The sequence below is a fragment of the Carcharhinus amblyrhynchos genome, chromosome 7 (assembly GCF_965287045.1).
Source record: "Carcharhinus amblyrhynchos chromosome 7, sCarAmb.v2.hapA, whole genome shotgun sequence".
NCBI classification, from domain to species: domain Eukaryota; kingdom Metazoa; phylum Chordata; class Chondrichthyes; order Carcharhiniformes; family Carcharhinidae; genus Carcharhinus; species Carcharhinus amblyrhynchos.
The window spans coordinates 50,243,753-50,271,332 of record NC_137330.1 but is presented as its reverse complement, the minus strand read 5'-3'; the positions used below and the strand labels follow the sequence as shown (position 1 = coordinate 50,271,332).

At 40.4% G+C, this 27,580-nt stretch overlaps 1 protein-coding gene across 11 annotated transcripts in view; it reads left to right on the top strand.

Moving 5' to 3' along the window:
* Nucleotides 1–27,580, top strand: part of LOC145344930 (DNA (cytosine-5)-methyltransferase 3A-like) — a 505,928-nt gene that overhangs the window by 78,636 nt on the left and 399,712 nt on the right. For 10 of the 11 annotated variants that reach the window (XR_013887006.1, XR_013887007.1, XM_080192264.1 and 7 more), the window contains exon 4: nucleotides 21,095–21,202. The exons of the other annotated variant lie outside the window; for it this stretch is intronic. Coding sequence is in view for 8 of the 10 variants with exons in the window: in XM_080192264.1 (XP_080048390.1) it covers nucleotides 21,095–21,202 (108 nt within the window). In the remaining 2 variants the exon portion in view is untranslated. The remainder of the gene's footprint in view (nucleotides 1–21,094; nucleotides 21,203–27,580) is intronic. 11 annotated transcript variants of the gene reach the window in all.

Genomic DNA, 27,580 nt, shown 5'->3' with positions numbered 1-27,580 from the left:
TTGTTTGCTAATTTTTGAGCACTAGGACTTGCTGTGCAGAAACTGGCTATATGTGCATGCAGTCCCAAATCTTCAGTCCCTTCTGCCTTTGCTGACTAGAATCCTGCTATTTTCATGGCCTCTTGCTCCTTTTTAGTCAATCCAATTTCTGCTGATCCTGTTCCTGCAGCTTGACACTCTTCTTCATCAACAACAGCAACCAATTGCATTTATATAGCACCTTAAACATAGCAAAATGTTCCAAGACCCCTCACAGGAATTATATTTTTTTTAAATTCACGCCGATCCACATAACGGGATGTTATGACAGGTTGGTGAAATTGGTAGTTTTAAAGGAGTGTCTTAAAGACGCAGAGAGGGATTTCCAGAGCCTAGGCATTGCTGCCAGTGGTGAACCAGTTAAAATCAAGAATACATATGAGCCCCAAACTGGAGGAGTGCAGAGATCTTAGTTGTAGAGCTAGAGGAAATTACAGAAATAGGGAGATACGAGGTCATGGAGGGAATTGAAAGCAAATATTAATGTTTTTTAAAGTGAATCATTGCTTAACTGGAAACCCATGTATGTCGCTGGGCATAGTGTTGATGCTGGAATGGCATTTGGTGTAAACCAAGATTTGGGCAACAGAATTTTGGATGAGCTCAGGTTTACAGAGGGGTCAAAATAGGAGGCTGGCCAGGAATTATCTCTAACTTCTCAAACTGAAAATGGAGGTTTTGTAACTTTTGGTATAAACTTGGTATTTGTTTGCAATTGGAGGATTTGTCACTTCTTCTCTTCAGGAGAAATGCAAGCCTTGCAAGATTCTACAGCCATACATGTTACTTTGCGAGGAAGAAGTCTGTACATTTCATTTAGTTTGCAGGGTTACACATTAATTAAGCCAATAGTGTGTCGCATTTAAAGATTAGCAAAATGCTCTTGTCAATGATCTTATGAGATCATGCCCAATTTCCTGCACTTGAGAGGGGTCCTGGGAGATATGGGCAGAATACTCACATCTGGGACTATGTACTGTGGCGGGGATGGAACAGGGAGAGTTTCCCACTGAAGAGGCTGGTGGGAAATGACACAATAAATCTTCTGACCCCGAATTCATTTAATTATGCACCCGGGGGTTTATCGCAGAATTCCATGGCAGAGTGGACATGATGGTGCCATCATATCTGGATGCCATGTTGCAAAGGTACCCTACATCACTGACCCACTGTTGAAGAAAGTAGATGGGCCTCCTGAAAAAGAAGATGGATCTTCGGGAATATTGTAAGGTTGAAAGATAGATCTCCTTAATAACACTGAATTTCGGTGACCCCCCCCCCCCCCCCCCCCCCCATCAACTGCTATGGTGTTATGGTATCCAGGGTTGCTTGCCTTCATTCCAAAGTCCAGAGGCTGCCCTTGGCATTGTTCAGTTGAGCACCGACTCCTACACACATGACATTGTTCCAGATGTGTTCTGGATGGACGTTTTTGCCCGCTGGTGTCACAGAGAACTAGGCGTGGGTGGAAGATTTCAGTCAGGCCTTCATCTGCATCCCATTAGTGGGAATCAGATTTTTTTCACACTGTCCTCCAGTGGTTTCCCTATCCACACTAGAAGACGATCCCATGAGAAATTCAAGCCAGCGTAAAAATAATTTTGAACTCCTGCTGAATTCCTCCCTGCCACCACCTGCCTTTGAACCCACTGCCAGGGCCGTGGGAGAATTCTGCTCCAGTAAGTTCCTTTCACGTGATTCTGACTTTTGCACTAGCGACAGTCTCATTCTTACATCTCTTCTGTGCCGAATTTCACTTGAAAGCATGTTGATACTGCTCAGTCCCACAGTTGGGGACTTTCTTTTTCCACCTCTTGTTGGTGCCATGTCTTCAGATTGCTGGAGCTGCTTTCAGACCACAGGAGGGATGGAATAATATTTACATGACTCTCTAGAGACATTGCTGCTCTCCTCTTGGAGCTATTTCTGGACCATGTTTCCTGCTGCTCCTGATTTAAGAGCAATTCATCTCTAAATCCTGCAGCTGCGACCTCAGAATGGCTTCCTGGGTCTCCCAGATGTGTGCAGCAATTGGTGGTGCAATTAATGCCTCTGCCTTATGTCTCGCTGAGCAATATTAATATTAGGTAACTCCACTATTTCTGACAGGTTCAGTGTTAGGTGGGAAAAATCCCAAACTGCTGTACTTCAGAATTTTGAAGCCAGCAAATTTAAAGCCTTGAAGGACTGTAAGAGGAATAGTATGCTGAGTCTTAACTAATCATTCAATTATTCAAGTTAGAAATTTTAAAAAAAAATCCATTTGTGTAGTTTTGGCTTGCATTTATCTTATTCTGTTTTTTATTATAATATTTAGCATCCATAATTTTCAGTTTGTTGTACACTGTGTTCATTTTTATTTATATCTTTTGACATTACCATCTGCAGACCGTCAAGGTTATCACGTTCCTCATTTGAATCTGACTAGTAAGCTGCTGATGCCAAAACTCATCCCTGGAGATTAGGAATGTGGGGGCAGATGAGAACAATGCCAAGGGGCATAAGCCTGGGTCAGTGGGGTGCACTGGAAGCACTGGGTGGGCTTGATCTACTGATTTAATGTAAGTTCCTGGTGTACTTTTGCAGACAACAGGCTGTGACCTTCAGAAATGTCCTAAGAGCAGGGATGGGGTAAAAAATAGGGTTTGGCAAACAATTATGATGAATGTGAAGTCAGGAAGCACTCTACCTCCTCCTCACTTCTAAAGAAGATTTTTTTCATCAAAGAAGATTTGAAAACACCTGTCTTTTGTTTACTGGCCACAAGAACCACTTAGGAACTCTTTCTGAAGCAAACCCAACACCAGGTCCACACATCCTCAATTAATTCCAGCAAGAGATTTTCATTGAAATATTCAGGACTCTAACGCATGTCCTAGGCAGCTACTTAGGATGTGTAATAAATCACCAGACAAATTTAGTGTTGGCCTGAACAGCTGCTCAGATTGGCTGTTGCATTGCTAATCGATACGTATTACAGCCACTTGGTGCTTGAAAAGCAAGTACAATGCTTACCAATTTCTAATCCTTTTTCTTTTCAGCACAGAAATTTGTGTTTACAAATTTAATACTACATATAACAAAATAAATATTAACTACAAATGTGTTAAACGTCAGTCACTATCTCTTCCCTGGTGAAACAGTGACTTACTTTTAATATAGCATTCTGTATTCACAAACAGAACAGCCATTGTAGACATATCATTCAGCCTGTCCTTTTTTGGGGGGGATAAACCAATTAAACTAAATTAACCAAACTGACGGGCAAATCACAAAGAGCAGGCCCTGAAAGTGCATCAAACAAAAAAACAAGTCACAATAGAAAAAGCAGTGTGAATTTGGAAACACATGGACAAACAGATGCCCAGTTGTATGCCAAGAGCCAGGATTAAACCAGGGATCTTTAGATCTTCAGTCTAACACTTTTACAACTGAGCTATTTCAGCTGATATGGCCCGGTTTTGTTGCAGTGAATTGATTTCTTCCTATCTTGACTTTTATTTTACTCTTTCCACGTACATTTATGACTCTTCTGATACCCTCTTCATTTTAATAGTTTCTAGTTTCCTGACCCTAACAGCCACCTCTTAACCACGGATGTCCAATCTCTCTACTGTTCCATCCTGACCAGGATTGTCACAGGGTTCTTTTTTCCTTCCTTGAACGAAGGCCTGATCTTTTTCCATCCACCACCATTCTTTTCTGCCTGGCAAGCTCCTTACTTAGATCAACTTCTCTCTTCATTCCTTATTTTCCATCCCATCAACCATCCTATTCAATGTATCATCCTCTACTGCCTCCAAACATCCACTTGTTTTTCAGCATTCCGAAGGAGCCGCTTCTTTGATGATACATAACTCCTCAATTCTCAGCACCCATTCATTCCTTTTTCCATGGCACCCTTTCATGTAAATTGAGGAACTGACATTTCACCCTCCCTCTCCTCACTAGTCATGACCCAAACATTCCTTCCAGGCAAACTTCTTTTGATTTTAGTGTACAGTAATCACTATGCACAGTCTGGTCTGCTGTACATGGAGAGATTGGGTGACCACTTAGTGGAATACCTCCATTCAGAAGCAACCTGATCATTCTCTACCTTGCTCTTGTGATGATCTTTCTCTCTCTCTCTGTCCTCAGTCTCTTGCAGTCTTCCAGTAAAGCTTAATGCAAGCTTGAGGAACAGCAGCTCATCTTTTGATTCAACACCATACAGCTTTCTGCTTTCAACACTGAATTCAGCAATTTCCAACCATAACCTTGGCTCCCATTTTGTTTCCTTTTAATTTGCTGACTTTGTTTTTTTGCCTCTTATTTTGCTTTTGCTTTTTCACGGCAGTCTTTCATTCTACCCATCACACTCCCAGTAGACACATCTTTTGTTTCCTTTATTTGTCCTATTACCAGCCCTTTCCACAAAACTCATTTGTCATTTTCATCTCTCCCACCATCACAGACCTTTGTTCCTTTTCACACCATCACCCTTTCAGTTAAAACATTCACAATCTAAAAAAATTAGTTGTTTTTCTCTCCACAGAAGCTGCCTGACCTGCTAAATATTTCTAGAATTTTCTGCTTTTATTTCTGAAAGAGAGATGTGACTAATTATTGGAATTTAAGGCTCAGATGAAAGATTATCAGCTGAAAAGTTAAGTGTTTAGCCAGCCTTGCATTTCCCTTTTCGTTCCTGTTTTATTTCATCTGTCAGTCTGTCATGGTCTACGGCCTTTTTGCTTCTTCCTCAAGTAGAGGCCCAACTACTTTAATCTGCTACCATTCTTCTCCGCCTGGCAACCTTCTTACTTTAAACAACTTCTCTTTTCACTCCTCGCTTTCCGCCCCATCAGCCTTCCTATTCATTTTTTTCTTTACAAATATTTTATATCTTATGATCTCACTGTGGTTTCTTGAGATCTTGCGTACTGGAAATTCAGAACTGCAGAGAGAGAGAGAGAGATGGTGCGAAAGAGCAATATGTCAGGATACTGATATGAGTGACGTACCAGTGCCCTAATCAAATCAAGTGCACTGACCCCATAGACACAAAAGCTACTACTGTCTTCGTTATTATTTACACACTGGACACAAAGCCTTTCAGAAAAGAAATTGCCTCTGTGTGACTCCTTTGTTAGCAATGTACCAGCGCAACATAGTACAAGCTTGCTCATTCCAGTAATTCTGATCTGGCGTGACTGGTTTCTTTGGCCAGGTGCACCATAGGTGTTTATAGCCTGTTAAGCATTGAGATGGCCCGAAACCTTTCTAGCAGCTAATCACGTTCTCATCCTCACACTGTTATTTATCGCTATTTCAAAGAGTAACACCATCACACAGGGTCATCAGATTGCCCTAACATTTACAAGAGAAAGTTGGCCTGATACAAAGGAGCAGTGTTGAAAGCACTTTCCAGCCATTTCTTCACATTGACTATTTTAACATAACACTTATAAGACTATGGAGATAGATATCAATGCATTCAAGCTCCTTAAACACTTCTGCACCTTCATTCCTCTCTAAGATTTTCTGATGCCAAAATATTTTAATATTCCCACTTTAGTTTTGTTCATCCCAAATTCCGGGATGTAAACAGTACAGAGTAGAAACAATAATGTCAGCCTACAAAAGAATGAAGAGCATGGCTTTCACTGATGCAGTTATTCTTTATTTGAACCACTAATATCTGCCAGCCTGTCCAAAACACTTGTAGGTGCCAACAGAAACAATGGAAAAACAAATAAAAGGATCTGTTTCTCATATATTGCAAAATCAGTGGGCTGCAGATTTTATTGAAACCGTTAATCCTTTTTCAATTTATTTTTGATTTCTCCTTACTTTGATTTATTTTAATTAGTTTAGATTTCTCTATTTTCTCCTTTTTGTGTTTTTTCTTATTTAATTTGGTCTGCTATATCAGGTCTCTTTCCTTGTTCTCTTTGTTTGCTTTGACTTTCTTTAGCTTTTCTCAGCAATTTCCTTTCACTTTCTGAACTCTTCATGTTTTTACTTGAGTAATTTAGTCTGTTACTTTTATTGCTTCACCGTTTAGCCATTATTTCTGAAAATATGTTTTTGCCACTTTATTTTGCCCCATTATAATAACTTGCATTGATATCATAGCTTTAACATGAAGGCAGTCTTGTGGCACCTCTTGGAATATTCAGACAAAAATATTGAGCTGAGGCAAAGATGCAGAAATTTGTTCAGTAAAGGGTTTGATAAGGTTATCATTTCATTGCCTTTGGCAGTGATTAGTACTGATCAATTGGATGTCGTACTTCACTCCCCTCCAATGAAGTGTTATACACAGACCAACATGTTGACTTCATGGCAAATAACTGGAAAGAGCCTCAAATGGGGCAACGTTTTTTTTCTTCATGAAATATGGGTGATGCTGACAAGGCCAGAAATAATTACCCATCTCTAACTGCCCTTGATACAGAGGTATCAAGCTGCCTTCTTGACCTGCTGCAGTACCTATGGTACACCTATGGGTAGAATTTTAAGGATGGTGAGAGATTGGTGTTCGCCATCCCAAGAGTTGGTGCCCAACACGGAGCTGCTGACTCTCTAACCCCGACTCCTGTTTAATGCTCACTTGAAGTTGATTGGCAGTTATTTGGACCTTTACCCATCCTTTGAAGGAAGACTCACCTGCATGACAATCTGGTGAACAGCACTTGAACTTGGCCAGGCACAGCATGGCAGTGACCAGAAATGTCTGGGACTAAGGGACTTAAGTCTGGGACTTTTAAGAAGGTAACTCCCAGGGCAGGAGGGTATGAGACACCCAGAGGGCTTAGTAGGAAGGGGGGGTGGGGGGGGTGGGGGGGGTGGGGGTGGGGGGTGGTGGTGGGGGTGGGGGGTGGGGGGTGGTGGTGATCACAATATCAGGGGTGGGCGGGGGGAGGCTAGGCCAGGGGAGGCAGAGATCCCAGAGGTGGCCTTCAGAGTGAGGTCTCTCTCCCCCTTCCTACGCGAGTGCAAAAGTCACTTTCCCATCCTACCTGCACCTATTCCCACAAGCCTAAAATTGAGGCTCGAAAGTGGACATTGAGTGGCCAGTTGCGTGTCTTAATTGGTGAGTAGCTTGGTTTTCTGTCCAAGGCCTTTCTCCCCCCCTGCAAGACGTTGTGTGTGTGTTTGGACAGATGGGTTCCCGTAGGAGTCCCATCCATTCAGTTTTAGGCTCCCCCCACCCTCTATGCCTCAGAAGCTGCCTTGGATGGAGTATAAAAGTCTGCCCCATGTTGCTGTTAGGCAGCAGAATATGGTGCCTAGGTTGACACCCAGTGTCCTATTCATATTCTAACTCAACTTTTTCATAGCAGCTTGCTAGGCTATTTCAGTGGGTAGCTAAGTTTCAATAATATTGCTGTAGGCATGTAAATCAGACTGGGTAAGAATGGCAGATTTCATTCCCTACATATGAAGAATTCCAAGAAAATAGCCAAGGAAGTGAGCATATGAGAAGTTCTGTCCTTCATTTCCAGATATTTGCTGAAGTGTTTTGAGAAGACAATATAATTTCTCTTATTTTACCTGGTATGTAGTTTGGGTTGTAATTTCTGATATTCAAGTCTCCTATATTTACTGACTGATTTGAAATTCAAATGATGTGTTGTGATGAACCAGTGATGTAAATATAGACTTTCAGTACTGAAAGCTTATCCAAATTTCAAGATGTACAACTGAGTTACATTGTCGAATTTGTAATTATTGTGGGATTAGCTATTCACTTTTTGACCTTTTAATGCTGAACTGCACAGTAACTTGACACTCTCAGATAAACTTGGCTATAAGTGAGAATTGACCATTGTCAAAGATTTTGGGAAACAAAAGTTCTCTTTTCTATCAAAAAATCTGAATTCTACTCGCAAAACAATTAAAACCGCTGAAGTTTGACCAAGCTTTCGTTTTTACTATTGCTCAGGAGCAAATGTGATCATCCACATCTACCCGACTCCAATATTGCATGGATGTCTTTTCCTCCAATATTAGGATCTCACTCAAAAAACAGAAAAGTGGGACATCAGCAAAGTACTGGAGGTGTCTACATCATTTACAACCATGACTACCAAGACTGAAGTTCAGTTTTTGCATCTGGACAAAATAGTGATCATGCAGCAAGTGAACCATAAGGAACATGCAAGCACGAGGGCTAAGTCTTGGCTGCTAAGCTTTTGAATTCAGTGGTCATAATGTGCAGCTGTTCACTATATGTGGTGAACAGAATGACTCAGATAGTTGGCGGAGTGAATGTTAGCCCACAGTATGTTCCAAATTGCTAATGGAGTATTAAACAACATCAAATAATGTGTAAGATGTTTTCCCCAGACCACTCATAAAAGCTGGGAGAGTATGCACTTACTCTAATGCTTATTTCTAAAGCAGCTGTTTGTGTGTTAGAATGTGTCTGTTCTTTTAAATACTTGTAAAAGATCATAGATGCTGAGAACATTTATGAATGGTTCCAGGAACATGCACTGCAGCATCACTTTTTACCAGCTGTTGTCGGAAGTAAACATTTAATGAGAGCTGCTATTATAACAAGTTTACCTTTACAATTGCACTAAGATCCAATTCACAAAGGAAGGTGAAAATGTTTATAGAGATATTAAAATTTTGTTGGTGTTACATGTTAGGAAAGGGTATCAACTTATTTATTTGATCACGTTTTTCAGGCTTTTGATTGAGACTGAAATGTTGTTTTCAAATAACAGGACATAATGAGGCAATATTTTGGAGTTTTAGTACAAATTTTTGTCATCAGATTAATAACCCAGTCCTCTGCAGCTTCTCCTCACATAACATGATCCACGGCCCAGCTCTGATCAGCATCTGCGACTTCCTGTGTTACTTTTATTAATAGAGTCCACGTGATTGGGTTGAAAACCAGAACTCATGTACAAAAGTCCCATGGGCTGAAGGAAAGGGGTGAAGTGAAGCTAATAAAGTCGTAGTTCTTACAGAGGATGTTTGACTCAGCGTGGCTTCTCTGTTCCAGATAGGTGTGAATGAATACTTTATCTTTCTTACCATAGTGAAGATTCAGTAACCGTTTCACAATAAGAATGCATAAATGTTTAATTGAAGGAAAATAAGCTTGCCTGACAATCCCTAGTTTGAAGGGTATGGCTGACTTCAACTTTGTCTTTTTTCGGCCATGTTTGGTGCTGCTCATGCAATGTACCTGTCTAGAGAGAACAGAAGCGAGTCCAAAATTGGCTTTGGACTTCACCTAAATATTCCAAGCGAGTTGGTGATGCCTATCATTGTCTCCATTGGCAGTCCTCTCTGCACATTTCAAAGTAAAGTCCATTTAATTCTTCTGTCTTGTTTATTATGTTCCTTGAAAATTTTCATGACACTAGCTTTATTGTAAATAGAAGCAGAGAACCATATTAATAGATATAAAGAATGTGGTTTTCAAATTTGGCTTATTCTTCCTTCCCGTTTTAGCACACATATAAGTCAGTAAACCTATGAATGAAACCCATGAAACAAATCTGATTGTTAAAATATCCAGCATGTGGTAAAAAGAGAACAGAAAGTTAAAAAAGGCCTATCCTGTAGCTGATTAGAATATTTGCATATTCTGCTCAGAGACTTTCAAAAAAAAACAGTGGTCCTCGCTGAATCGACTGAGCCTGTGGCTTAAATCAGCCCAGTGCCTCTGGCAACTTTGCCAACTGCAGCAGTGAATCCTGTACAAAAGCGGAGAACGTCGTACAATCAGTGGAATAACCAGAAATAATTTGCAGCATTTGCACCTAGTGAATAATTCATCTTTGAATGTTGAAAGGATCTATTTTTGAAATAAGTAATTCAAAAAGTTACACAGTATAATTTCATCTTGTGGTTGATTTTTTTTTCATTTCACTGCATATTTAAACCTTTGACGACAGCTATTTTGAACTACAGCCTTTAAGATGTATATTATTTTTACTTGCATAACTGTTTGAAATGTTACGTGCATTTTTTAAAAAAATAAATCATTCACAAAGATTTGGTTTTAAAGAAACAAAGTAATCTTGTTACTGTTGCAAAACAAAATTTCTACATAAAATGGGAAGGTCTATACCAGATCCAGATAACCTCCTTTCCTCTGTTCAGCAATTAATGCAAACATTTCACTGTGTTAACTCAAAACCATTTTTTAAAGCATATTTTTCACAAATCCAGCAAATGACAGATCAAATGAGTGGAAACTATATATAATTCCACTTTTGTCACCAAAATAACTTAATGCAATGAAAAATGGATATCTTCCTGTCAATAGAGAGTAGGCTGCAAACCATATTATGTGTAGGTGTAGAAAGGCATATCTAACTTTGCTGTAAGTAAAATGTCTGCCCTGCAACCCTGAAATAACAGTAGAACGTAAATTTTGCAAATTTGTGGTCGTGGCCGATAGCTTTACTTACAAGAAAGGCATATGGTTAATTTGATCGTGGAAATCAACAGGCTTTACAAGATTTTCCAATCATTAATTTTAATGGCGAGAGAATCCTGTGGACACTGCTGACCTCTGCACTTCAGCTCATGATATAGACTATGGGTGAAAGGAACATGAACTTTTAATGTTTGCCCTATAGTATTGCGTTAGAGAGAGTGCTTCTTGTGTAAATAATGTCACATTTGAAAAGTGGCCACATGATCAGTATAGGGGAGGTTGATAATATTTAGAGAAACAAGGATCAATAAAATACCTGAACAAAGAAATAGTAAATTACATTCAGTGTGGAGAATTGCAAGGTCATGTATTTTAACACAATAACATTTAAAAAGGACTTATAGTATGGGAAGAGGAAAATAATGCAAGCATAATTTCTGGTGATTCTTCATCTCATGTGTTGCTGTTATCTGCAAGGTTGCCAAAATATTGGGATACACAAAAAGAATATTTGATTGTAAAACAACTTATTTGAAACGTGTAGGAATGTGATGATTATAAACTTGGAGTGCTGCATTTAGTCCTAAGATATTTAGCAGCCTAGTGCTCCAAGTGTACAATTCTGTTGACACTGAGCAGTTTTGCATTTGCACCAATGGGAAAATAGCAGAGTAAAATCGGTGGGGGAGGTGAGGGGTCAGCTAGATCTTCATCTCTGGTTCAGGAAACACGAGTTGGAGCAGTTCCTGACTTTGCCAGAACAAACTTTCCCATACCACCCACCTCTATTTCCAACTCCTAGAAATCAACACAGACAGGTTTTGGTCTACCACCTCCTTTGGCAGCCCAAGGCAGGAGTACCAAGAGGGCTGCTGAGAAGACCAACCTTCATTCTCGGAGATGATATCCTACCTTTCTACATCCATCGTATGCCCACTAACCCTCACATTTCACTGCCCTCTACTGCCACTCACCCCTTAGGCCCCTCAGATCGTCCATAGCCGCTCGCCCAGTATCCATTACCTCAGGAGCCTTTGTAATAAGTAATGGTAAGTTTTTTGAAAGGGACACAAGGAGAAAAGTTCTAGCAATCTGAGAGAATTGTATTTCAAATGCCCAATACTTAAAAAAAACAAATCCACTGAAAGTGGATCCCCACGAGTGGTTATTCAGTTATAAAAACAAACATCTACACAGAGAGCGCACCAAAGACCAGTAATCCTTAAATACCTCTTAAAACTGTCAACTGAACTGTCTGTATAATCCCCTGCTAAGTGATTTAGCAACTTTTGAAGCTCAGCCATGAAGGGCTCAGTTGGCAAAACAAACCTTTATAGCCTCAGAACTAATTGAAACCGTAATAACAGCTGATTGTTTTTTCTTTCAAGCTACAACAGATGGCCCATCATTCAAAGAATTCCAGGGATAGGTGGCTGTTTTTTTTCTAAGTGAAAGCAGCTCGCCATTCTTTCCATCTTAAACCACTGTGGACAGTTAAATAATTTCAGAGCATGAGACCAGAGTTCCCTCGCACTGATTTTCATAGTTTTTAGTAGTAACATTTTATCCAGTGGAAAAAGTACCCTGATGCACATTTACACTTACACAGTGCTGGTCAATATAATGGTCAGCTTATCTTTTCATGACAGAAATTTGTGATTGGTCACTGCAATAAAAGCACATCTATCATACATTTAATAATCACATTTTTAACACTTACTTGCCAGGATGTTCCTTAATCCTCAGCAGACTTCCCCAAAGTTCCTGAAATCTCTTACCTGGCAGTTTTCCCAAAGGTTTCTAGAATCTGCCAGATCTGACGAGAATACAAATCTCAGTCCCCCAGATTGCTCAGTGGTGACCCCAACATCACAGAATCTGCCATTGAGGTTGCAACCTGCCTTGCCTATGGGAAGCTTGTTTTGTGTGGAGCTCTTACTGAGGAGAAAATTCTAACTTCTGGTCTTGCAGGCCTCAGTTTTCATGATTCCCATATCCATTGCTAACTTTTTTTTGGGACAGAGGAATCTGGTCCAGATACTGGGTGTCAGTTTGATTGCCAATTGCGTTCATGTCGAGTGTCCAGCCTCCGAGAGGTACCCACATAACTTTGTGTTTTGACAAGGTGTTGTGGAGCTAGATTCAAAACCAACCAGCTCCTTGGAACTTGTAAAGCTTTTTTACAGAGTGTTTTTAAATTGAGAAGAAATAGGGAATGAACCAGTATTACTATTCTCGAGTTTTAAAATTAACTGTGGTGGAAACAAAACTCTGTCGTTTTGCCATACTGTGCTTGACAACCAGTTGTCACCAAGTTGTTTGCTACAGTATAACTAAGCGAGAAAGGACCAGAAAACCGATAAGAATATATTCCAGCCCTTCCGAATGCTACGAAGCATAGATGATGTCGATATAAGCAGGGTATTACAATTTGATTAAGAATGTACACCCATAGGGCACAAATCCATCACTAATAACTTACAAGATCACTACAGAAGTCAGATGACACCAACCTGTTGTGCAATCACTAGAGATATTCAAACCCTTCATCTGATAATTACTTCTTAAAAGGCAACTATGCAGGTGGGGCAAGGTTATTTAACCTCTTGGCCAAGCAGGTAGAAAGAACAAGCACTGCTCAATGACAGATCACCCTACCTTGGGGCAGAGATAAAACTGCGAGGATCAATCCTGATACTGCAGAAGTACGTGTTTAATCTCAAGATTACAGTCTTAATAATGTAGCAATCTTGCTCTGAACATTGTTGTCTCAGTAAGACAGGAGGACAATGATAAGGATGCATATTGGAGAAATAAAGGAACCTCTTCTGGTCGCCGCATTTGCGAAAGGATATTTCTTGATTTTCGGAAGGTGTTTGACAAGGTACCTCACAAGAGGTTATTGCAGAAGGTAAGGGGGCATGGAGTTGGGGGTAGGGTGTTAGCGTGGATAGAGGATTGGCTGTCAAATAGGAGGCAGAGAGTGGGGGTCAATGGGTGCTATTCGGATTGGCGGTTGGTGACTAGTGGAGTGCCCCAAGGGTCGGTGCTGGGGCCTCAGCTATTTACCATTTATATAGATGATCTGGAGGAGGGAACCGAGTGTCTGGTGTCGAAATTTGCTGATGACACCAAGATTGGTGGAACGGCAAATTGCGCGGAGGGTGTGGAGAGTCTGCAGAAGGATCTAGATAGGCTGGGCGAATGGGCCAGGAACTGGCAAATGGAATTTAATGTTGGCAAGTGCGAGGTGGTCCACTTTGGTAGGAATAATGGTAGGAAGGACTATTATTTACGTGGCGAAAAGCTGCAGCAGGCGACGGTGCAGAGGGACCTCGGGGTCCTTGTGCACGAGTCGCAAAAACCCAGCCTGCAGGTGCAGCAGGTGGTCAGGAAGGCGAATGGGATGCTGGCCTTCATAGCGAGGGGGATTGAATATAAAAGTAGGGAGGTCTTGCTGCAGCTGTATAGGGCATTGGTGAGGCCGCAGCTGGAGTACTGTGTGCAGTTTTGGTCGCCGCACTTACGCAAGGATATTTTGGCCTTGGAGGGAGTGCAGAGGAGGTTTACTAGGCTGATGCTGGAGTTGAGGGGGCTGAGCTATGAGGAGAGGCTGAATAAACTAGGCTTGTACTCGTTAGAGTTGAGAAGAATGAGGGGAGATCTCATTGAGACATATAAGATGATGAATGGGATGGATAGGATAGAGGTGGAGAGACTCTTCCAGCTCAGAAGGGACAGTAGGACTAGGGGGCACAGCCTCAAGAGAAAGGGGGGGCGGTTTAGAACGGAGTTGAGGAGGAACTTCTTCACTGAAAGGGTGGTGAATCTCTGGAATTCTCTGCCCGTTGAAGTGATGGAGGCTGCCTTGCTAAATATTTTTAAGACGTGGGTTGATGGGTTTTTGATAAGCGAGGGGATTAAGGGTTATGGGGAGAGGGCGGGAATGTGGAACTGAGCCACGACAGATCAGCCATGATCTTATTGAATGGCGGGGCAGGCTCAAAGGGCTAGGTGGCCTACTCCTGCTCCTATTTCTTATGTTCTTATGTTCTTATATATTGGCCTTGGAGGGAATGCAGAGAAGGTTCAATAGGCTGATATCGAAGATGAGGGGGCTAGCCTATGAGGAGAGATTGAATAAACTGGGTCTGTACTCACTGGAGTTTAGAAGGCTGAGGGGGGATCTTATAGAGACATATAAGTTAATGAAGGAGCTAGATAGGGTAGAGGTAGAGAGATTCTTCCTGCTTAGAAAGGATAGCAGAACTAGAGGGCACAGCCTCAAAATAAAGGGGCAGGGGGGCAGTTTAGATTGGAGTTGAGGAGGAACTTCTTCACTCAAAGGGTGGTGAGTCTCTGGAATTCTCTGCCCATTGAAGTGGTGGAAGCTACCTCGCTGAATATATTTTAGTCACGGGTAGATAGGTTTCTGATAGACAAGGGAATTAAGGGTTATGGGGAGAAAGCGGGAAAGTGGAACTGATCCACTTCAGATCAGCCATGATCTTGTTGAATGGCGGGGCAGGCTCGAAGGGCTAGATGGCCTACTCCTGCTCCTATTTCTTATGTTCTTATGTTCTCCCTATTCTTGAGTCACGATAAACAGGTTTTTAAAGTTTATTTATTAGTCACAAATAGGCTTACATTCACACTGCAATTAAGTTACTGTGAAAATCCCCTAGTCACCACACTCCGGCACCTGTTCAGGTACACTGAGGGAGAATTTAGCATGGCCAATTCACCTAACCTGCATCTTTGGAATGTGGGAGGAAACCAGAGCATCCGGAGAAAACCCACGCAGACATGGAGAGAATGTGCAAGTTCCACACAGACAGTGACCCAAGCCAGGAATTGAATCCAGGTTCTTGGCGCTGTGAGGCAGCAGTGCTAACCACTGTGCCACCCCTGCTTGAAGAAGATAATTCTATTCATGCCCATTCATTTCTTTCAACTGTATGAATATAACAGAAATAAATGAAAGGAATAAAACAGGAATATTTAATAAGTAAATTAATTTTAAAAACTTTGCATTTATGAAGTGCCTTTAACATAGAGATGCTTCCCAAAATGCTTCACAGAAGTATCATCAAACAAAATTTGTCATCAAGCCACATATAGGATAATAAAGATAGGTGATCAAATGTTTTGTCAAAGAGCCTTACAAAAGGAGAAAGAGGGAGAGAGATTTAAATGTTTCGGAGGGAATTCCATTCCTCAGGGCCTAGGTAGCTTAAGCTATAGTTGCCAATAGTGAAGACCTAAATCAAGAAGGACAAAAGGCCAGAATTGGAGGAGTGCAGAATTGTAATCAGAGATAGTAAGGGGCGGGGCGGGACCATAGAAGGACATGAATGTACCTCATCTTATCTTGTTTTGTTCATCTGTGAAATGTGGTGATCCTGAGGACTTTGGACTCAATAGAGATCTCTCAATAAAGGGCGGGGGAGGTGGGGGGGTGGTGGGGGGTAGTGGGCAGGGAACGGAGGTTAAAAATTTAATATTTCAAAAGTCTGAAGACTGTTTCTTGCATAAGAGCAAAAGAAATTATGCACAATTAAAAGGACAATTTGTTGTTGGATCCTGCAAAAGGGATGTTAAATACTAATCTATACTCTATGATACTGAGTCATAACATTCGAGCTCCCCAGCATCAGATTTGGTGGGGTAGGGGGGAGTACCTCAAAGATGCACTGGGGAATCCATCTCAGATTTTCACAAGTTAACATTTGATTCCAGCAATTACCCAGAAGTTCAAACCTCCTCTGGGCAATTGCCCTGCAATGTGAACCATCTGAAAATGTGATTTAAATCGCAAACTTCGGATAGTCCTGACAGGGTTACACTCATAGTTACTCAGAAAAAGTTAAAACAATTAATACCTCATCTAACTTCTGGGTAACTAACCAGTAGTTCCGAGCTCCGGATCATCCTATCTGATCCACGATAACCCCATGATTATCCTTCCTGATTCCCTATCAAATCTTGACTTAAGGCCACAATTAGGGTTGCCAAGCATCCTGGATTTCTGCACAAATTGAAGATTGACTCTAGAACACTGCTGTTTGAAACCCTGGAGAAAGTTAGAGGGGCTTTAAAAAAGATGATTTTTTTTGTCATTTTCTTTGAACTTTTCTCTTTACTGGATATAAAAATGTTGAAAATGGGAAATAAAAGTCTGTTTGGCTGACTGTCAAGCATTTTCCGATTGGATAATGCGTCCTTTTGCTTTTCAGTTAGAAAAGGAAGGCAGTGCGTTAGCAGGCCGGATGTGTTGGCAGACTGGGGATAAGTCATGTGATGAAACCTCCAGGAACACATTTAATCACAATTGGCAACCCTAGTTCAAACATTTACTCATTTCCCTCCCCAGACTCCCATAATCCAATCCTACTTGTATCTGGAAATTGGAACACTAACCCCTGCACGCTCATACCTTAGCAGTGTCCACATTATGTTGTGGACGCTCCTTGGACCTCACTGTTTGAATGCTGGCTATTAATGGTGCACAGATACATATTCTAGAAATAAGTGCGCCTAAATTTCTAGGCCTTTGGCTGCTGTGTGATTTGCTATGAAGATGCTTTTGTCATACTCCAAGGCAATGAAATCTGTTTGTCATTAACAGCTGTTTGTTAGACAGAGATGGAGTATCTTTGGTGATGGGGATTTAGGCCGGACTTGGGAAAAGGATATATTACAGATGAAAAATTAGCTGGACTGATTTGGTTGTAAAAGGTTTGAATGCAAGTTGAGACGTCGAAGATGGATTTCCTCCAACAAACCTGGTTTGCTTACATTTCTTTGTGTCTGGAGAGGGCCAAAAGATATAGGTAGTGTACATTTACATTTGAAACATGACACACAGTATAATGTGTGAACAACAAGGGACATCTGGTCAAACAGCTGTTCACTAAATAGAAAAGCATTAGGATAAATGCACTATACACTAAATAGAAAAGCATTTGGCCCTGTTTTGATAGCTGCTTGACAATAAGGAGAGGGTTGTGGTGTTAGCACTTCTCTACATGTGAAAAAATAGCATTCTTTTTGAATTAACTTTGCAAATTAGTGTGGTTAGTCAGAATTCTCCCAACATGGAAATTTTCTGTTCACTGTTCACAATGAACTGAATTAGAAATTCGTTATGTAGCGTGATGAAATTGGTCTTTACCGGTAGTGTACTCAGAGTGAATCAGCAGTCGGCTTTGTCCAAAACTTGATTTTCTTTCCATTTGCTTTAATGGAAAAGAAAACCAGACACCCTATAAATTGTGTTGTAAAAGCCCAATTTCACCTCCTATGTGTGCATATTATTAGGGGTGATAGGTGGGAATGAGTTATGTGCCCTTGGTTCTTCACACGGTGAGATGCTGATCATACGAATTACTTGAAGATGATTTGATGCTCGCAGGGAGGCAGAGGACTCTGTAATCCTACACTGCCCTCAGATATTCTGGAATAGCTGACAATTGGCATATAAGTGCTTAATGCAGGTTTCCAAACAGTCCAACTGACCAGGGACAGTGCTTGAAGTTGGGAAAATCCATTATAACTTAGATTAAAAAAGAGCATTCAAATGGATCCAACCTTGGGAAGAGAATCCAAAGACTTAGATATTTAAATTTGGGTTATTAAATATATCGCAAAATGAGCAGGAAGAGCATCTGGTAAACCATTAAGAATTTAAGCATATACCGTTGAGAATTTGAAGCTTGGAGTGTTTCCCACAACTAAACTGTGAGGGAAATTATTTATTCTTCTCCCCCATCTCTACAACTTTCCTCAAGAAGTTCAATATTTAGACCATTGAGGAAATTGCTATATACACTAGAGAACGTGGACACATTTTATCAGTTATGGAAAGACATTACGATTTCTCATAAATTTAATCATATCTGTAACCCATCAGAGAATTGGGCACTTGAGTGACAAATAGAAGGAGCGCCCAAAATCATCATTGTATTTCAGAAAATAATTTCACTGGCTTTTTTGTTTAAAGATGTCTTTCAATCCCATACAACTGCTCTTTTCTCTAATAGCTTGATGTACATTATGTAAACCTAATTTTGTAATGTTACTGTTGTTAAGTCACCATGTCCAATAATCCTGTATAATGTCAATGTAACAATCACTATAATGTTGTGATTTGGTAATGTTAATACACCCTAGAACTATATTATTATAGTACACAGTGTAGTACAGGCTTTGCTGATGACTGCAATCAACTGCATATTTATCACATAAATTGGAACCATTACAGACCTGCCTAATTATTACCACAATTATACTCTATCATGTTCACTTTTGGAACATGGCAGCTACAGCTGGCCAATAACATAAAAGAGCTACAAGAAAATTAAAATAATCACATATTTCATGTAATTGTACTGTTAATCTTTATTTAAACTTCTAAGTAAGTAACCACTTGGCAACAGTTGATAATTTTTCTGAATAGAATAAGTGATTATTTATGGCTGTTACTGATGGAATTTGGAAAGCAGTAACCTCGGGAAAATGATATTGAGTGTTGCATAAGTGAAGGTGAGTCATGACATGTGTGAAATACCTGGACCATATTTGGTTGTTATGCAAATTTGACATGAAATTGTTTCAATGATTGTCTTGTGGAGGCCATTATATGATAATTTGCAATAGTATGGTTGGTAGTAAAAATTCCAAGACTTGATTTTAATCCAGCCTGTCTGGCAGCTAAAACCGAGTTTACGAACTTCCCACACGATTCACAACACAGGCAATTTTAACTGGTGATTACCCGGCTTTGGGGCAGTCGCCTGTCCTAGATAAGTGGGCAAAAGATGGAAAGTGTTGGAAATACACAGCCATACTGGCAGCATCTGTGGAGAAATAGAGTCAAAGTCAAATATGATTTCTTCAGAACTGAAAGAAGGTAGAAACATGATGGGTTATACATTGTCAAAAGTGGGGGGTGGGGGACAGTGGGGAGAACAAAAGGGAAGGTCTGGGATAGAGTAAAGCGTAGAAGAGATTAAATAACAAAGATGCCATGAAACAAAAGACACTGGAAGTGGCAATGGATGCAACAAAGAGACAAAGCATTTGTCCAGAATGAGTACAAATGCCAGAGTAATAGACAGCTCTCCAAAGGGAAAACATGAAAAATAAGATTCAACCTGGCACCCCACAAAAAACAAAATCAAAATGGGGAACACAGAGTGTATGGTCTGAAGTTGTTGAATTCAGTGTTGAGTCCAAACCACTATAGAGTGCTTAATTGAAAGATGAGGTGCAGTTCCTTGAGCCTGCATTGAGCTTCAGTGGAATTTTGCAGCAGATCAAGGATAGAAATGTGAGCACGCGAGCAAAGCAATTGGTAGGCCGGGGTCATGCTTAAAGACAGAGCAGAGATGCTCTGCAAGTGGTCACCCGATCCACATTTAGTCTCCCCAGTGTAGAAAGTCAGTTCTGAAGAAAGCATATTAGACTCAAACTCTCTTTGACTCTACTGCCAATCCTGCTGAGTATTTCCAGTACTTCCTGTTTTTATCTCAGATTTCCAGCATCTGCAGTACTTTGCTTTCATTCTAGTTAATTCAGGGACCGAATTACAAATGCAAATTTGTAGCATACTTGCGATTTTAATTCTGGGTCATCTAAGTCCTGGCCAGATACCGATCTGACTGACAAAGCTGATGGCAGGTGTGGCCCATGTAAGTCTTGCTTTCAATTTTTTTTAAAGACTGGTTTTGGGACACAAGGAGTGTTCTTGGCCCCACAAGTACACCATGGGTCTTCCTTGCCCAGGGCTTCCCTCCCCTTGCTTAAGGCTGTTCTCTGGTGGGAGCAGGCAGCCACGCAATTTTTCAGGCAGACCTGCTGATCATGCGGATCATCCCTCCCTGTTTCAGCTAGAGTTCAGGAGGAAACATTAACATGGGGCCATCTTTTGATCCTGCATTTCTCTCGCAGGTTAAAATTGGGCCTGAAACGATAGTAATAACAAGATAATTACAGGCATGCATGTAATTAGTTAACATGCAAACGTGGTCAATTGGCTACATCACTGGAGTACAATCCAACACTTTGATCTGACTCTGAGGGCTATCTGAACAGTCTAAGCCTGTCAGTCAAGGAAATTGAAAAGTAAAGAATTCGGGGAGGGGTTGGACTCAGAACTATTGATGCTGTTAGCATAAAGTGGTCCATTAGCTCTTTGGGAATTGAAATTTCTCTTTTGTCCATCCTTCCAATGAATGTGGGAAAATAATAGAAAAGTACAAAATATATATTAAGATTCAGTATGTAATATTGAAGTTTTGCATCAGCTACAATCAGCAACTCTGCAATATTATAGTTTTTTAAAGGTCATACATGTCCATTGGGAACAATTGAAATTGACCCAAGATTCTGATGGACTAGATGCAAATCAATTAAAAGCAAGTACATCAATGTACTTGACTAATGAGAAAATCTATCAACCAATCAGCAACCGGCCGAAACACGACAAAATTGTTGGAACAGTTTTACTCCAATTTCTTTTGGTTGCTATGTTGCTTTTTGAGCCAATGACTTATGATAAGAAGCACATAAAAATCAAATAATTCTCTTAACATATAATTAAATATGGCCATATTATTTTATTTTATTTAGAAATCCCAATAACAATTTTCCTCTGCATAGGTCTTCTCCTTTCTCTGGCACCGGGCCAGCTGCGTTCAAGATAACCGTGTCTACATGCGGCCTAACCAGCAGTCCTTAAAGGGACCGCTGGAGGCCGCCACCATAAAGGTAAGTTTTTGAAAAAATACTTACCTGAATGTGGAGCTGGGAGGAGAAGGAGGGCTCCACTTGGCTTCACAGGAGTCCTGTAGACTGTTGCCAGTCCCAGCTTGGCCCCTTCCCATTGTTTCCCTTAGCCTTCCTGATCGCTCACCCTCTCTCTCTCTCTCAATAAATTCCTCCCTTCCTTCCACCACCTCCTTCCAGGACCTAGCTGAGGGCCACTGCTGGGGAGGGGAGCCAGACTAACCTTTTCCTTGCGAAACTGATGAGCTGCTTTTGGACACCCAATTGGTGTCTGCAGTTCACTGTTGAGACTCATAATCTCAGTTTTGGATGAGCCATGTGACATGTCACTGAAATCATTCCATTGTGTTATAGCTAATAACACCTTGCCATGCATAGTTTTTATATAGTGTAACCTGTAGCATAATGTATTTGTTCTAAGGCCATAAACGTGTGCTTGTGTGTGTGTTTGTGTGAGTGTGTGTTTTTGTCTGTGTTTGGGGTAATGGGGAAATGACAGAAGTCATCATTGGTGAAAATTGCTGTACAATGCATATACTAATCATAGAATCAAGTATTATTTTAACTTGTGGTAAAAGGAGAGATTATGCCTCCAGTGTGGATGATCTGAACTATAACTACCCAAGAATAATCTCGGGCAGAGAGTGAACAAGGTTGCAGATTGTTCAAGAGATTGATTTGATTTGGTAGAAATAAATTAACTTGGGTAGTGATCAGCTTGGCTGTATTACTTAAGGAGCCAGCTTTTGGTAGGGTATAGCATGACTCAAACACCAGCAAACCATCCTAGACTTTCCTGACAAGGTATCCATACTGCAGAAAGATGCAATAAAATTCATTAGATTCAGCATATTCGGCTAAACAGGAGGATAGTTTTCCACTATTGGCAGCAAATTAAATTAAATGAAGCATACAGTAATTGTTGGGAGGTCTTGTGGTAAAGTGGGTGGCATCCCTGCCTCTGAACCAGAAGCTCTAGTTCTGAGAACCACTACCCCCCTGCCCCCAAGACCTGACAGCCAAGGAAGGTGTGTTCATTATGCAGCCAAACAGGTCAAATGTCAGCCTGCAAATCCTTCCAATGCGTGCCAACGGCAGGCAGTAAAAGCAAGAGAGATGCCTGGCCAGCAGTGTGATGGAAAGAAAGTTTGAACTTTTCCCCTATCTCACTACCATAGCTCAAGACTATAATGTGCATGTAAAAATCAATGTTGCCACATCAATTTGGACTACCTGAGTGACCTGTAACACACTACCACCATAGTAAATATTAGATACAAAGGAGTTAAAATTTAATTAGTTCTCGGAGGCAAAATTAGTTTACCACATCCTTCGCCCTCTGAAAAAGTTAATGAAAGTTGATGCTATTTTGCTGAATAGTTGAAAATCTGCAGAGGATTTTTGCATTGTCTTCTAGAGGTCAGGTGATCTTATGTAGAGTTTGATTGAATTTGATTGTTCCATTCTACATAATGGAAAGAACAAAAAAAAGTCACTGAACTGCTTAATATTGCTATTCCATAACTGTAACGTTGTGCTGATTTATTTTTAGGATTATTGACTGGACATTCTTTCATGTTTATTAAGATAGTCACTTTCTTTGTTCTTTGGTTCATAACTGTCTGATAAAGCAATTGATTTAAAGATGATAAATAAAACGATAATGTTTGGTTCAAATACATTTAACAACTGACTAAATTTTGAAGGTATTAATTGCATTTTAAATTTATGGCAATAGTTTGTAGACTTTAAACCTTTTAACCTGAAGCAGAATTTGATCCTGCAGTTTTAGCTTGGGCATGCTTTATGTATCAGTAAATGATTAACTGATCCATGATTAAACAGTAATATAAATCAATTTAAGAAGTTATAATTCTTTGAAATCATTTACTATTTTTTAAATTAAAAAGTACATCAGGCACCACGGTGGTGCAGTAGTTAAACCGGGTTTGATTCCCAGCTTGGATCACGGCCTGTGTGGAGTCTGCATGTTCTCCCTGTGTCTGCATGGGTTTCCTCCGGGTGCTCCGGTTTCCTCCCACAATCTGAAGTATGTGCTGGTTAGGTGCATCGGCCAGGCTAAATTCTCCCTCTGTGTACCCGAACAGGTGCCAGAGTGTGGCACTTGGGGATTTTCACAGTAACTTCATTGCAGTCTTAAGGTAAGCCTACCCGTAACAAAAATAAACTGTAAAGTATAAAACTTTAAAAGCTGAAATAAAAACAGCACCACATATTCTGTTAACCGTACTTATACAGGAAATGATCATTATTATTCCAAAGAACTCAGAAATTGTGAGCAAATCTGGTTCCTTTGAGTCCTGGCTGCTGCAATCTCCCGTGGTGCCGATCCCAATCCCCAGAAATACAGAAACTTCTTCCCCCTGACTTGTGTGGGGATACTTTCTGCATTTCCCCAACACAGAGAGTCATATCTTTTTATCCTAAGATGGTCCTCTGCAGTTCTGGCACAGACTTCCAAACCGGGCCTCTTCAGAAATGCGGAGTGAACCTTTTTCTGAGAGTCCTTCTTCCTAGTGCAGGATCATCGGGGGAAGCCAGGCCCTGTCCTCTCTTTATGGCACCAGCTGCTGTATTCCGGTAAGTAGAGTGTTGGAAGATCTCAAAGCCACTTTGAGAAGCCACAGAGAGTAAGTAATTGTGTAAGGTAGGTGGAGTGGGTAGGGGTGTGATGGGGGGTGGGGTGGTGGGTGTTGTTAAGGTGAGGGGTGGGTCAGTGAAGGGGCTGGTTGGAAGATGGGTGAGGAAGGGTGTAGGGTGGAAGGCGGGTTGGGGAGGACTAAGGTAGCAAGTGGGTGAGGGTAGGGTGCATGTGCATGAGGAGCTAGGGCGACAGTTGAGTGGGTGAGGGAGTAGAGGGTTAGTTGGGCGAATGAGGGAGTAGAGGGACAGTTGGGTGGATGAGGTGATAGTTTGGCAGGTAGTGAGTGAGGGACATAGTTGGCAGTTAAATGGATCGGGGCAAGGTTGGCAGGTGGGTGGGTGGGTGAGGATAGAGTGGTTTGGTGGTATGGGGCAGAGTTGTGTAATTGCGGGTTAGGGAGTTAGTCGGGGTTAGTTGGGGGGATATTCGAGTTGGGGGGGTGTTGAGGGTTGTAAAGGTGAAGGAGGGTGGTTGGAGTGTGTTGGTGGGGAAGTAGTTTGGGAATCCTGTGGGGATTCGGGGGTCGGTAATACAATTACCCGGAATTAGAATGGTTTTAATCCTTCCATCTCTCCCTGGGTAAATATTCTGGCAAGTGAATCGGAACCATCCAAAATCCCTGACTTTAACTCAGAGTTTCAGAGGGTTCCAGATGCAGGGATTTACCCATTAGAAGCCAAACCTCATGGGCAATTCCTGTTTACAGTGCATGGTGATTTCCAAGGGGTCCCCTGCACATCATTGTGATACTTCCGGAATATGACCGTCCAAAGATCAGAAATTTTATGCCAATGTTTCTTCTTTGATTATATGATATAGAAATATAGCTGGGTTTTTAGACAAAAATGAAAATGGCACAATGGAAAATGGTGACTCAGTATATCTCATAAATGTCTGTGGTCATGTACCATGTTAGGAAACTCTGAATCTGTATTATGAGAGAATTTACTGTTATTGGTTCATGTGTCATATTGTTCCTCTTCAGTGCTTGGATAAAATGGTTATAACTTTCCTACACTTGTCAGGTAATTAGAGAGTGGCAGTGTCTCAAAGCTAGCTGTGAATTGCAGTTAACAGTCCTTTCACCACTGGAAATGTTAAGGAAACAAAAGTAGTCAACTTTATCTGTCAACTGATTCTCCAGATTAACTGACCATTCAGCTCATCTGTTGTTTCTATTTGTGGGTCTTTGCTATACTCACATTGTGTGCAATGTTGCTGGTATAACAATCATAACTACACTTCAAAATTAATTCACTATCTGTACGCTGCTTATAAACATGGATCGCATGCTAAAGGTACTGTAGGAGAGCAAGTTTCTTTCTTTTTCAAGCAGTGAGAACATCAAAATTTAAGGATGACCAGTCACTTTGTAAAGCTGCAATGAAACTAATTAAGGCAAGGTTTAAGTTTAATTGTAAGTGTGATGCTGTAAGCTAAAGTTTACAACTAATTTTCTTGATTTGATAAAATCTATTGCTATCACCGTATCCATACTATGCATGGGACAAAGCATTTCCTGGTCATTAGCTGCAGTTCAATTCTCAACAGATTTGAGGTAACATTGTAATATTTGTCATATTTGTTTTTTTTAACATTACCACGTATCAGGAACTCACAGAAAGCTGCTACCAACAAAAACAATGACTGAAAACAGTATGGCAATTCCGGATAATAACATTAACAAATCTGCCCTAAGTAGCAAACTGCAAAAATGATAGCCAAGTTTATAATCTAATCCCATGAAGTTCCAGACGGTGCTTAAATAATGCTGGAAACTTTATCATTGCAGTTTACAGTGGCATCTGAACTGATAATCAGATTAATGTCTTACAAACATTCCTGGCTGTTGTAAATGTAATACCACTCAGATTGAATTTTAAGGAATAATGTTTTTCATTTGCTGTTGTGATCATGCAATTCTGCCACCAATAATCTGCAATAAAAGAATATGTAATAAGAAAATGCTGCAAAATGGTTCTCCAACTATTTTAAGATGGTTGGCAATTTAAATGGAGTGAACCAAGCATTTTTCAACTGTGAATTCTTTACTACCAGCAGCCAAATCTCATTCCACAATCTTGTCACATGGTAGTTGTAAACGTGTTGTAGATAGTTATTATTCTGTTGCTTCAATCAGAATGAAGCTGGCTTACCTGTTTGGTGGAGGAACTCAAAAAATGGGCTAACACTTATTTTTATTTTTGAAGTATGCTCTTTATGAATAGGGTTACAGTGTTCACTTATTTCAAAATAAAATGTACGAGATCTTTAAGAAAAATATTGTGGAACTTCCTACCATAACTGAAGTGTTCAGCCATTTGTTATAGAATTAACAATCTTTTTACATTTTGTTTTATTCCGTTTTGTTTTATTCTGTTTCATTTATGGGAAATTTCTTGACTGTAATTTCCAGAAAAGTGACGTAATAAATTTCAAGTTGTGTATGAAACTTCCAGTTTAACCCATAATGATGAATGTTGAAAGTGTGACAGATTGATGGTGGTTCACTCATGTGTATCTGCACACAGGTCACGCACACAAACATTCACTCGTTCTCACACTCACACCCTCAAGCACAATCATTCAAACATGCAGACGCATTCACCCTTTATCATTCAAAAATTAGCAGGGGAACTATTTGATTCAATATTAGCATGATAAAATAGCGCAGTGCTATCGCCACTAGCATTTATAATGGTCAAGATTGAGATAGATTGCAAATCCATTCAAATAGATGGAGCTGTCTTTGCTTAACAGAGACATAATTTATGACTTTTGGGACTGGCTGTATCATTGTGATCTAGTTTAAAATAGAAGTAACTTTTGAGAGCAGAACTTGCTACTTCAGCTCGGGCCGGAAACAGTTGGTATTAGATTGACCATTTGTTATCTGCCTCCAATGAAAAAGAAAATTGAGCAGTGTGGATAACGGGTGGGGTCTAAAATGGACATAACGTTTTATATTTTCAGTAAAATTACAAATTCCAGAGTGAAATTTAGGAACTTTTTGTATTTGTATCAGATGTGACTGATTTTTTTAACAATACTGATTAATTTGTCAATCCAGTAAGTGATACTAAGCAGACTTCCAAATCCAAAGTGATAATGAAATTAAGAGTATTACACAAAACGAATTATATTTGTAGAGTACCTGTAATAAAATGCCCCAGGGCATTTCACAGGAGCAATATAGGGATACAGATTTCTCAAAGGATTCTCTGGCTGCTCCAGCCACATATCCATGCTATCTGTTGAGACCAGCTACTACCAGACTGCACCTCTGCCTCAGCCCATCCATGGAAGGCCTTTGTATTTATATAGTGCCTTTGCTACATGTACACTATTCCAATGCACTTCTAGCCTCCCACATTCCACCCTTCATAAATCTGAGATGATCCAAAACTCTGCTGCCTATGTCCTTACTCAATCTAAGTCCTATTCATTCATCCATTATTTCTGTGCTCACTGACATATATATTTGCTCACAGACGCACAACATCTTGACTTTTAAAGTGCTAATCCATGTTTCTGACTTCTATACAGACTTTCAAATCCAAAGTGATAGTGAATTTAAGAGTACTACATAAAACAAATTGCATTCCTTCCTGACCTCACTTACTTAACTTTGTAGTAGGATTTAACACTGTCTCATTGAATGACACAAATTAGATTTTGATCCTAAAAAGTAAAAA